The sequence below is a fragment of the Physella acuta genome, unplaced genomic scaffold (assembly GCF_028476545.2).
Source record: "Physella acuta isolate Inbredline_101_S28 unplaced genomic scaffold, ASM2847654v3 ptg001552l, whole genome shotgun sequence".
Classification (NCBI taxonomy): Eukaryota; Metazoa; Mollusca; class Gastropoda; family Physidae; genus Physella; species Physella acuta.
In genome coordinates, this window is record NW_026733067.1 from 77,501 (window position 1) to 91,109 (window position 13,609).

At 33.0% G+C, this 13,609-nt stretch overlaps 1 protein-coding gene across 2 annotated transcripts in view; it reads left to right on the forward strand.

The window, feature by feature from the left end:
* Window positions 1–13,405, forward strand: part of LOC131928808 (zinc finger protein 271-like) — a 14,754-nt gene extending 1,349 nt beyond the window's left edge. The window contains exons 1-2 of one of the 2 annotated variants that reach the window (XM_059284943.1): window positions 8,887–11,390; window positions 11,475–13,405. In XM_059284943.1, coding sequence (XP_059140926.1) covers window positions 9,307–11,390; window positions 11,475–11,664 — 2,274 coding nt within the window. In that variant the 5' untranslated portion in view covers window positions 8,887–9,306 and the 3' untranslated portion in view covers window positions 11,665–13,405. Of the gene's footprint in view, window positions 1–8,886 lie in introns of those variants that run through there. The other variant, XM_059284942.1, reaches the window with a different exon arrangement.
* Window positions 13,406–13,609: the final 204 nt, after the last annotated feature.

Sequence of the window (13,609 nt, forward strand, 5' to 3'; positions counted from 1 at the left end):
TGTAAGATGACGTAAATACTTAAATTCAATTTCGCTAAACTGCGCGAAAATTTAGTAATGTTCCATCGTTTGAGGAAATTTATTTTCTTGGACTTAAATTAAAATATCATGTTGACTGTCTGGCTCTTAATTTCCGAATATCACTTTTAATGTATCAAGATTCAGAACTATAATTTACTTTAATATAAGTGTCATCTTATCGTTTATTGTGGTTTTTATAAAGCGCAGAGCAGCTACAAAATCGGACGGCCATCCTGTTTTCACCAAGCTTCTTTTGGAGCTTAATATGGGTAGTCTAGTTCTATACGGTGTGAGCTTAATACATTTTTAAAGGGCCGAAAGTCTCAAGACAGCAAGCTTGCAGAAATAACTACGTACGTTTAAATGGACGAGTGATAGATGTGTTAGGGGCTGTTTAATGAACACCAACTTATGTAATCAAACTAAACGTCGCAAAAGCGTCAAAAAGGCAGTGCTTGTTTTTTTTTCTATAAAATTAGCCTAACGGTCGGCGGTACCGCTACATGACGTCACGTGCGAGCGTTAACTCAGTGACGATGTGCTAAGTGGGGGAATGAAAAAGGTAGGGTTCAAGAAATGCGACTCGGCAAGCTTTTTACATTTCTTGACCCTTCTTAATAGTTCTAACGTCCCCACTGAGAAAATGGATCACCAATGAATGACGCGTCATACTTCTACAGCTGGTCTTTCTCCCACAACCATCCCGTTTTCACGAAAAAAAAAAAACCTGACCCGTCTCCAAAATCACATCGCTGAGTTCTACTCAACCTCTCCCCACCACAAATCACAATTTCTATCTGAAACAATATGTTCATTATTATGTTTGTTCTGTAACAATGCACGCCGCTGTTATTACTATCTTAAGAGCGACGTCATTTATGAGCGATCTAATTTTGATTTGCTTACTGCAAATAAAGTGTTCAAAAGTTCGACCTCCCAACAATTGTTGTGGTCTTGGATGCACACTATTAAGTCTGATAAGGTCTATTAGTCATTCATGTCAACTATATTAAAAAAAAAAAGAAAAATTACTATACAGGGGGTCATCCATAAATGATGTCACGCTTTTTTTGACGATTTTACCCCCCCCCCCCCTCCCTCCCCTCCGTCACACAAAGCCAGACCTCCCCCCCTAAAATGACGTCACACCTCAGCCTACACCCCCCCACCCCCCCCCCCCCTCAAAATTGCAGTTGAATTTTTTTTAAACAGCTATATTTTTTCAAAATCTTGTCTGAACTCTGTCAAAATAGAGTATTTTAATCAATTGTTATTACAATGTATTAAAACAGTTTTTTAAAACGCACAATAACGTCTAAAATTCGTTTTGTAACATTGCTTTTTTAAAATGCAAAAGTGTGACGTCGCACCATCTGAACCCCTCCCCCTCCCCCCACAACGTCACAAAATTACGGACCCCCCTCCCCCCTACGAGTGTGATGTCATTTATGGACGACCCCCGGCATATATTAAAACAATACAAAACAATCATATTAAACCACAAAATCAACACAAAAGACATGCGAATAGACAATTTATTGTTTTTAAAACATGGCCGCTGCTTGTATTTACTCATTGTTGTCTCGAACGGGGTAGTTAAAAGTTTATTCCAGGATATTTATGACTGGTTTGGTCTTGGATTGTGATTTGTTATTCAATTATCTGTTATGTTATGTAAAATATGACATAAATATGGCCAAATAAAAGAAATATTCATTAGTTACCTTCATCGCACATTACTAGCTACGTTGGAATTTACGACGCTAAACTAAGATTTTACCATTTTTATTTACCGCTGCGAATACACTCAATACACACAGCAAAAAAAATAGAAGTATATTGTCATATGTTTGTGTCAAATATTATAGATAAATGAATGAATAGGGTAAAGGAGGGCGTTAAAGAGTAGTATTACTCGCTAACTTGGAGGCGTGGTCGGTTGCTAATAACAGGGATGTGACTTTTCCGAATTTTAGCGGAAATCCGATTTTTCCGTTTCAGCTGCAATTTTCCTCCGCTGATTTAATTTTTGCCGAATTTTTCCGCCGATCTTCGATTTTTGCCGGTTTTTAAAAATTAGGAAAAAAAACAACGAAAATGACATGTAAGGAAACGGCCGACTTGCGCATTCCATATATTCGTATTTAAATCGAGAATTACAGTACTTAGGTCAAATATGCACATTTCTTTTTAATTAGACGATTGCTCTAGGTCTGACGGTGCTAGATTAAGATGAAATATTGATCTAGGTCAAGATTCAGAATTTCTGCGAATTTCAGTATTTTTTCAGAACGCAAATTTTTTGTCCAAATTTTCCGCTGATATCAGTTGAATATTTATCAAAAACGCGGGAAAAGTAATCTAAAATAATGCCTTTATTCAAATGAAACTCGCATCTCACAAGCCTGGTATTCTAGCTATCGATATAGCCTAATTTACCTTTCTGTATTTTAACCCACCCAAATCTACAGTCTCTCTCTGATTTTATTTAGCTATCTAAAATTAATATTAAAATCCTCGCAAAAGGTGACTATGAAGACCAGACTAACCCCCCCCCCCCCCCCGTAGCAACCGTGGCTCTTGTGACCTCACCTTGACCCCCAAGTACGTGTTTGGTACTGCTTGTGGGAAAAAATTAAAATGACGTCACAGTAATTTCAAATAGCTGTTCCTGCAATACCTATGCTATAGGCCTACAGATTTAAAAAAAAACAACTGATCTCAACGTGACTCCGAAGAAAAAATACGATATGGACTGTTTTTAAAAAGGGGTCTTCCATAAATAACGTCACACTCGGGGGGGGGGGGGGATCCGTAATTTTGTGACGTGTAATGAGGGGGAGGGGGTCAGATAGTGTGACGTCATATTTTTTATTTTAAATAAGTTATGTTAGAAACTGAATTTTAGCCGTTATTACGCATTTTAGAAAACTTTTTAAAAATTGTAATATAAATTAATTAAAATACCATACGTTGGTCGAGCTCAGTCAATATTTTAGAAAAAAAATCGATTTAAAAAAAAAATTCAAATTCAATTTTGAGGAGGGGGGGAGAGGTTGTTGGCTGAGGTGTGACGTCATTTTAGGGGGGGGGGTCTGTCTTTTGTGATGGAGAGGGGAGGTAAAAATCGTAACAAAAATGTGACGTCATTTATGGATGACCTGAAACACAAACAATTTACAGCCAGTCAAAAAACAAAATTACGATGTGGTTTGCCTATCCAAATGATTAACTTTGGTTCACATATCAGACCCTTTCTAATTTCAGCTAATCTGGTCAATTTCATTTTCCATCACCTGAACCCAAAACTTTCAAATTACAATTAATCTGAATCTAGGCATTTTACAGTTGAAGACTAACATTTTTACCACGCCAATCTTTAAAACGATATAAGGCATAATTTAAAATTGAAAAGAAAAGTGTAACTAGACTAGAACAGTACACTTTAAATTAACTAAATGTTGAACTCATTTGCCACTTTTGTTATATTGTAAATGTAACTTTTTTTTTAAAAGTTGTTTATAAATTAAACATTAAATTGCAATTAGACAAGACTTTCAATGTAATTTTAGAGTAACATAAACTTCTTTTATTTATAATATTAGCTATATTAAACGATTAATTAGAACAGTAATGGCGTGAGACTGCTTTAACCGCGATAAAAAAAATAGATAAAACATATTGAGTTCTTAGCCGAAGAAAATTTCCTAATTTTTTTTCCTGGTCTGGTCACATCCCTGTAATAACAATATGGCGCCCGGACCGGAAGCTTGACTTCCGACGATTTTTCGGCCAAATTCCAGAGACCTTCTACTAATTAGTTTTTAAAATGTTTACCACGCGCAAAATGGCGGGACTTTCACGTTATAACAACAAGCTATAGGTGGCAGGGCTATATATGCCAGAAAAGCATTTTAAAAAAATTTGCGTTGGAGAATGAAGGCTAAATTTAAAAGTTGGTTTCATCAAAAATACTAGAACTTTTTAAATATCGATTTCTATATTACAAAATTGATTTCCATACTAAAGCATTATTAGTTTTATCAGTCTATGAAAAAATAAATCAAATAGCGTCAACCGTTTTATTATGAGACCAGCCGAAAAAATGACAACCAAATTTAAAAAAAAAAAAAAAACCACGTGACCACTATTTGGTGATCACTAGTGAGGAACTCTTGTGCATGGCCACTTAAAAAGTCTAACTTGATTTGTGGTTTTCTTTAGCTTCAAGCTTAAGAAGAGTTGTCATGGAGAGATGTGTTGGACATGGCAGTGATTGACAATAAATATTAAATTAAGTAATTTAGTTTAAAACGAACTAAAAACTCCAAAGTTAGTGCCTAATGGATTAAATATGGATGTCTATTATTCAGTGGTCATGTTTAAATTGATAATTGCGTAAATTCTAGATTTAGTGAGAAAAACTAAATAAAGAGCCACACTTTTTAGCACCTATACATTTTTAAAGATTTCTACTAATCTAAGAATTTTTTAGTATTGAAAATATGGCAAAATTATTCTAACATATCTTACACAATATAAAAATAATAACAAAGTCTATTAAATATACTTCAAATGGGTTTAAGTTATACCCCCAAAATCAGCATTTGGGGTGAAAGGAGCCGGGCAGTGGGGCAATAAGTATTATCTCCTAGTTTAGACTAACTCCGCAATAAAAATAATTAATTTCTAACCCCAAAATAATTAATGCTGTGTACACACACTTTAGCTGACACTAGCTATCACTAGGCCCCAATGGGCCCAGTCTACAATGGAAACAATTGCAGGTGTACATAGGGCCCACAGTCTAGTTACTAGTAGTTTACAGTAGGCACATTAGTATGCCTAGTGTGTAGCTAGTATACTAGTGTGTAGCTGTCCAGAGTTAACATTCTTGTATGTAAAAAGGGGTGGTACTAACTTAATGCTTTCCCCTGATAAGCCATGTGTGCTATACATTACATAACATGACATGGAGGTGAGGAGAAATGTTGAGGGGAGAGCAGTGGTACTGGTTTCCCCTTTGTTCTCCTTGCTGGACCCTGAGGGCCATAAATTACATAAGGAGATGCTATCTCTGGTTGGCTGAGATCTAAGAACTAAGTCCATGTTACCTACAAAGAGATGAAGTTTTAATGTGGGTTAGATACAGGTGGGGGCTGGGTATCATGGGGGTGAGAAATTGTGAGGGGAGAGCAGTGGTACTGATTCCTCTTTGGTCTCCACCCTGCTAGACCATGAAGGTCTTATATTACATAACATGCCACCCCAGATTGTCTGAGATCTGTAACTGTAATCCATGTTACCTACAAAGAGATGAAGTTTTATGGTGGGCCAGAAACTGGTGGGGGCTGGGTATCATGGGGCTTAAGAAATTGTAAGGGGGGGGGGGGAGAGGAGCAGTGGTATTAATGTGCCTGTTTACTTCCCTGCTGGACCTTAAGGGTCATAAATTACAAAACATACCACCCCAGATTGGCTGAGACCTAAGAACATTTATTCCTGTTACCTACTAAGAGATTAGAAGTTTTATGGTTGGTTAGAAACAGGTGGGGGCTGAGTCGGCTGTATTGCCCCTTAGGGGTAATAAGTATGTGTACCATTTTAAATGTCGGCCATTTTGTTTTGGCACCAATAATCACTGTGCGAAAAAAATTCACCAAAATAAAACTATTCTAGCCATAGCTATAAAAATAGTGTTAAAATGTACAACAACCAATGCTCTAATACAGGAACAAAGAATGGGCTTGAAAAAGTCATTTGGTTTATTACAAAGTGAAGTTTCCCAAGTTATGTCTATTTGGAAAAAAAGTTCACAAAATGGTTTTATGGAGATGAGAAATTTTAGGGAAAGAGCAGTGGGATTAAATCCTGCCTCATCCTCTCCCTATTGGACCAAGTGGGTCATAAATTACATAAAATGAATCCTCTGCTTCTCTGTTATCAAAGAACAGCAGTGGTTGTTACCTCAGAAGAAGATTAGCAGTGTTATTGGGGGTTTTGTGGGGGTGGGGTGTTGATTGGGGCTTAATACCAAATGGCTCTTAACGCCCTCCTTTACCCTAATAAACCTAAATCAATGGCTAAATAAATAATTTCAAATATATTGATATAGGCCAGAAATTAACTTTAAACAGCAGTGTCTCAGAGCAAGATTTGCTATACTATATAAACAGCAGCCAGAGTGGCTTTCCCCTGAATCTTGCGCTATAAGCTTATAAAAATAAAACTTAAACAAGATGGCTGCTATAGTAAATGAGCATGGTTGCATCTGTTGGAATATTATTCAACACCCCATACATATCTAACTAATAAACTCTTATAATTATAAATTAATACAATATGATATTATCATTATGTTTGAAATTAAGATATATTTTGACCTGGGTAAGTTAATGAAGCAGTGTTTATTTCCTTTCAAATTTGCTGTCTTCTGATTGAAAATGCTTAATATTTTATTTACAAGCACATTGGGCGTGGTAGTGGTAGAGTCAACAATGTGGCAGCTAATATTCATAGCCCTGGAGCTTTGAGTTCAAACCCTGGGTTTGCACGACCGGAAAACTGTTTTTTTTTGACATCTTATTTTCTTCATATTACTAACGTCATGTGGGATTTTTTTTTTTTAGAAAATTGGCGAGTTCAACAGGCCTATACTATAGATCTAGTATAAGTATAGTCATAGAATTAAAACAAGTTCTATTTGTGATTGTCGATGTCATCCCTCCCCCACCCCATTCAAGCAAATTTAAAAACAGACCTACTTCTGGTCATTTTTTTTTGTAAGTTCACATAGGTTTATAAACTTAGATCTATTACCACACATGATAGATTAGATAGCTCTAAAGATCTAGCTAAATCTAGGACTATCATCTGACCTACTACTGCCACTGTACTGTCGGTCTACAAGTACTAGATCCAGATTGACCAAGATTCTATTCTTTTTGTATTATTAAACTGTGCCTACATTGGTGTTGAAATAAAACATTTAAAGTTTATGTCAATATTGAATTACTAAGACAAAAAAAAAATCGAGCCCTCATGATATCTATTTTTAGACTGCATTCAACCTAGGAAATAGATTTAGTGGGCCATATCTCATTCCTCGCAAATTTAGCCTACTGTTTTCAATGTCGTGATAGTGTTATTTGTTTTTGTTATTAATGCAAATGGCATTAGTATTATTTTTTAATTCATTAGATCTAACTTAGGGTTAGGCTTAGGGGCTAGGCCTTTAGGCTTAAGGGTAAGGGTTAGTCTAAGAAACTAAGTGAAGCAAGGCATTATGATCAGTTTATTTCTTCTCAAACAGAAGAGGATAAAATTTATCCTCATGTGAGATGATCTAAGCATGCTGTATATTTCCTCTATCACAGAGGCGTAGGAATGGCGGGCGAGGGTGCGGACTGAACCGGGTGACACCATTTAAGGGGAGGGGTGACACCAATGCAAAATAAACCAGGAGTGATCTCCCCTAAACTTTTGCAAATATTCATATCCAACACTACGGGGGATGGCAACTTAAACTTTTAAAAATGATTTGCCCACCCAGAAAAACCTAACAATGTGTGTATAATAGTGCTGAATATTAGGTAAACGGAAAAAAAGTCACAGGAAAAAAAAACACAGAAAAAAAGTCACAGTTTTTGCTAGGAAAAAATGTCACAGAAAAAAAGTCACAGTGGAAAAATTTTATTGGAAAAAAAGTCACAGAAATAAAGTCACAGAAAAAAATTTACTAAAATATTTTTAGAAATATTTTTATTTATTTGTTTAGAATTGTAAAATTTTGTATGTTTATTGTTGTGGGTTGTATTTTTTATAGCATAAATTATTAAAGACGTTAAAAGCATTATGGTTTATAACAATTGTAAGTAAAAATACTCTAATATAATTTACACAACAATCTCAACATTTGTTACGTATTTAGTTAAAAACGCGGTAGAAAATTTAATTATAAAAGAAATTTAGGCAAATTTTGCCGTAGGCTATTCTCTGGTCGGCCTCTCCTCAGTAGGATTGTCCGAACATATTTTGTGTTGTTGACGTCATGCGTCAATGACAGCCTTTCAACCTTGTCGGCTTTCTGTTTTGATCCTAAGTTTTCTCATGTAATGAGCGTGATAATTGTGGGCAGTAAAAGTGGTTGAACTAAACATCTAAACATAACTATTGTTGCCATAAGTTGAGGGCAGCAAGTCAGATGAACTTACCATTTCACGGTAATTTAATGTTGGTATTTAAAAAAAAAAACAGGATTAAAACCGTGGACTTTTGAGCATTCTATTAAACGCAACTAATCTTAAGTTTAACATAATTACAATCTACATACTTCATACTAAATATATTTAGATGAATTATAAAAATTACTATGCGTATACAGCCTACACATCTTTCCATTACATTTAATTAATCCTACGTTATTTTGCATTCTCTAAATATTTAATCCATAAAAGTATTAAGAAATATCATGCAAATATATATTTGTGACTTTTTTTCCTGTGACTTTTTTTCTGTGTTTTTTTTTCGTGTTTTTTTTTCCTGTGACTTTTTTTCCTACAATCGAATATTATTAGTACTTTATAAATTCACATGCGTTGTTTTAGAAATCGGAAATAGCGTAAATTACTACTTTTGGTCAACGAAAATTACTCAAAATTTGACAGTAGGGAGAGAATTGGATCCTTTACTTATTTGTTTAAATTTCATTAATCTATCTGAAATAGTACTCAAGTTATGGGCTTTTGAAAAATTGAAAGTTGAAAAAGTTCCACTTTTAGTTACCGGTAATTGCTGAAAAGTTGATATAGATCTACAAATTTGATATCATACTTGTATATGAAATTTCATCAACCTAGCTATAAAGGTACTCTAGTTATTGTGTTCAGAGTGACCCAAAATAGATAAAAATAAATAAAAATTAATAAACATTGTAGCTCTGTTGGGCTTATAAATTAAAACGTAAAACCTGATTTATAATCATGTTACAGCAGTAGTACAAATTATAAAAATGTCTACTTATTTTTATTTAATTCAGCCCAATTTTTATAACAGAAGAATAAATACTTAGTTACGGCAGGCTTTGTTTAGTGACTGCTGCACACTTTATAGTACCTGTAAAAACTGAATGAAAATGCCAGAAAGGAGATCATTTATTATAAGGCATCTACAAACTCCAATCTACTGTAGCTACTAGGCCTATACAAATATTTAAAAGTTTGAAAACAATTTGAATTAACATTTAAAATATTTTATCCTCAGTTAATTTATAAGAAGCAAGGCAGCATGGGAGAGGCAACATGTGATTTAGATATACAGTCAGAGGAATTAACAGAATTTTCATATTCTAAAGATGTGAAGCCAGAGCTATCTACATTATTTTCATCTTCTACTGACATAAAAACAGAAGTATCAACAATTTTGACTTTCCATGATATGAAACCAGACATGACATTTATAACTCCACGGGATTTTAAAACCGATGTTACACCACAATTTTTATCTTCTAAAGATACAAAAACAGAGTATACAACATTTTCATCTTTTGATGATGTAAAACACAATACGAAATTAATAACTTCTCAAGATGTAACAACAGGATTTTTAATTAATAAAGATATGGAACCTGCTGTATCAGCAATATGTACAAGATCTGGAGATATAAAATCAGAATTAGAAATGTTATCAACTAGAGAAGATATGAATTCAGAATTAGCAATGTTAGCAAGAAGTGATGATATAAAACCAGATTTATGGACAAAATTTATAGATTTTGAGGACAAACAACAAAAAGGACTAGAAGAAAAGCTAATACTTTCTGAAGACGAAACATTTGTTTCTGTTGATCATCATGAACATTTTTTTCAGAGATCTAACTTGAATAAACATAAACAAGCTCAAGTAGGGGAGAGGCCTCTTGAATGTGATGATTGTCATAAAAAGTTTTCAAACATTTCTAGTTTAAGTGAACATAAGAAAGTCCATTTAATGGTTAAGCCTTATGAATGTGATGTTTGTCATAAAAAGTTTTCAGACAGTTCTAGTTTAAGTGAACATAAGGAAATCCATTTAATTGTTAAGCCTTATGAATGTGATGTTTGTCATAAAAAGTTTTCACACAGTTCTAGTTTAAGTAAACATAAGAAAGTCCATTTAATGGTTAAGCCTTATGAATGTGATGTTTGTCATAAAAAGTTTTCATACAGTTCTAGTTTAAATAAACATAAGAAAGTACATTTAATGTTTAAGCCATATGAATGTGATGTTTGTCATAAACAGTATTCATACAGTTCTAGTTTAAGTATACATAAGAAAGTCCATTTAATGGTTAAGCCATATGAATGTGATGTTTGTCATAAAAAGTTTTCATACAGTTCTAGTTTAAATAAACATAAGAAAGTACATTTAATGGTTAAGCCATATGAATGTGATGTTTGTCATAAAAAGTTTTCATACAGTTCTAGTTTAAGTAAACATAAGACAGTCCATTTAATGGTTAAACCATATGAATGTGATGTTTGTCATAAAAAGTTTTCAGGTAGTTCTAGTTTAGGAAACCATAAAAAAATGCATTTAATGTTTAAGCCTTATGAATGTGAACTATGTCATAAAAAGTTTTCACACAGTTCTACTCTAAGCATACACATAAAAATTCATTTAGGGGTTAAGCCTTATGAATGTGTTGTTTGTCATAAAAAGTTTTCATGCAGTTCTACTCTAAACAAACACAAAAAAATTCATTTAGTAGTTAAGCCCTATGAATGTGATGTTTGTCATAAAACATTTTCATACAGTTGTAATTTTAATGCACACAAAAAAGTTCATTTAGGAGTTAAACCATATGAATGTGATCTTTGTCACAAAAAGTTTTCAGACAGTTCTACTCTAAGCAATCACAAAAAAATTCATTTAGTAGTTAAGCCCTATGAATGTGATGTTTGTCATAAAAAGTTTTCAGATAGTTCTAATTTTAATGCACACAAAAAAATTCATTCAGGAGTTAAACCATATGAATGTGATCTCTGTCATAAAAAGTTTTCATTCAGTTCTAGGTTAAATAAACATAAAAAAGTCCATTCAGGAGATAAGCCACATGAATGTGATGTTTGTCATAAAAGGTTTTCAGACAGTTCTACTCTAAGCAAACACAAAATAATTCATTCAGGAGTTAAACCATATGAATGTGATTTTTGTCATAAATTTTTTTCATACAGTTCTAATCTAAGCACACACAAAAAAATTCATTTAGAGGTTAAGCCTTATAAATGTGATGTTTGTCATAAAAAGTTTTCAGCCACTTCTAATTTCATAAAACACAAAAAAATTCATTTAGGGGTTAAGCCTTTTGAATGTGATGTTTGTCACAAAAGGTATTCAAATAGTTCTGCTCTAAGCAAACACAAAAAAATTCATTTAGGGGTTAAGCCTTGTGAATGTGATGTTTGTCACAAAAGGTATTCAAATAGTTCTGCTCTAAGCAAACACAAAGAAATTCATTTAGTGGTTAAGCCTTATGAATGTGATCTTTGTCATATAGGATTTTCACATAGTTCTGGTTTAAGTAGGCACAAAAAAAATCATTCAGGAGATAAATTCTATAAATCTGATGTTGGTCATGAAAACTTTATTGAGAAGAGTGTATGATAATATTTTTTAAATTGTTGACGCACCAGTCCACTACTGTCATTACAAAAAAGGGCAATAAAACTGGTTACTAGCTTGTCTAGTAGCCTGGATTCTTTTGTTACAACTAATATACTTCCATTAAATAAAAAGATAATATATACTAAAGAAATTTTTTAATATAAAATATTCCAGGGAACAGCCCCCTCTTACTTATCAGACCTTTTTTCTTTTAACACAAATTTAAATCTTCGTCTTAGTTTACTGATCCCCTATACAACTTTTTTCCAAAAACATAGCTTCGCCTACTGTTTCTAATTTGTGGAACAACCTTCCTAATAAAATAAAACTTTCTAGATATGAAAATATATTCAAAACTTAACTAAAAAACAATTATTTAATGACTTCTTCATTGCAACACTTCTCATTCATCTATTAATATGTTCTTATTTTATCTGGTTTTGAATTATAACTATAGTAATATTATTTCATTATTCCACATTTTTTAGTGCTTTGTTACTATCTCTTTATTACACAATTGCTTTTTTAAATGCTGTTATTACATTGTTGCGTTGTTTGTTTATATTTTAAAACAGCCAATGTGAAAAAAAGGCCTCCGTGCCTACTATTGTTACTGTTATTGAATTCATGATCTGTATATATTAATAATAGGAAGGATAGCATGTTTTAGTTCTACTTCCAGGTCACTTGTATATATTTTTGTATGTATGCAAATACAGCTAAATTGATGTTTATTACATACATTTAAATAAAAATAAAAGGTAATAGCAGACTATTCTTAATAAATGATAATAGTAAAATTACCTAATTTAAAAATTTATGAAAACTTTACCCACAATAGTGTATGATAATATTTTTTTAATTGTTGAAGCACCAATAGAAAAGACATTCTAATCTTCAATTTATTCATTATCTAGTAGAATCTATATATTAATTTTAGGATAGCATGTATTAATTCTACTTGTAGGACACTTGTATATATTTTGGTATTTTATTTGCAAATACAGCTAAATTGATGTTTATTGCATACATTTAAATGAAAATAAAAGATAATAGCAGACTATTATTAATAAATTATTATAGTAAAATTACCCAATTTAGACCATCCTTGTGGCTGAACATTTATAGTTGATCTTTTCTTTGGTCTCAGTCTGAGAAGTGTAAGTGGGGTCATTCCCTAAAACTAAACAATTATCAGTTTCTAATGCTTGATACTATTCCACTTTCTTAACACGTTTTTATTAACTCAGCTTCGCGTGTGTTTGTTGTCAAAATTGACATCGAAAATTAGCCCACTTCTGATTGCTCTATAGATCTGAAATTTGGCATGTAGGTTACTTTCGCCTAACAATTTCAGATGCAATCATAAAAACTAGCAATTAGAGACCGTAATTAGCTTAATTTAATTACGCCCCAAGGACCATAAAATTGAGGACATGATTTCTAAAGATACCGACAAGACTGGAGGCCTATTGACACAGTTACTTCGGCCCCAATCGATGTGAGCGCGCTGGCTGTGATCGTATAGTGGTTAGTACTTCGCGTTGTGGCCGCGACAACCCAGGTTCGAATCCTGGTCGCTCAAGATTTTTAGTCCGTGTATTTATAAACACTTAGTCAAGTCATACTTAATCAAGTCATTAGATAAAGTAGAAAATAAACTATATAAAAAACTTTTTTAAAAACCACGTTTTTCATGTGTAGCAACGGACTAAAAAGGAGAAAATAAAATACTTAAAAAAAAACTTTTTTAAAAACCACGTTTTTCTTGTGGACTAAAAAGTAGAAAATAAATTTTCATACATTTGATGACAAAAAACGTGGGTCGGGCAGATGGGTCGGGAAATTTGATGGTGAACGTACCCACGTTTTTTGTCATCAAATGTATGAAAATTTATTTTCTACTTTTTAGTCCACAAGAAAAACGTGTTTTTTAAAAGTTTTT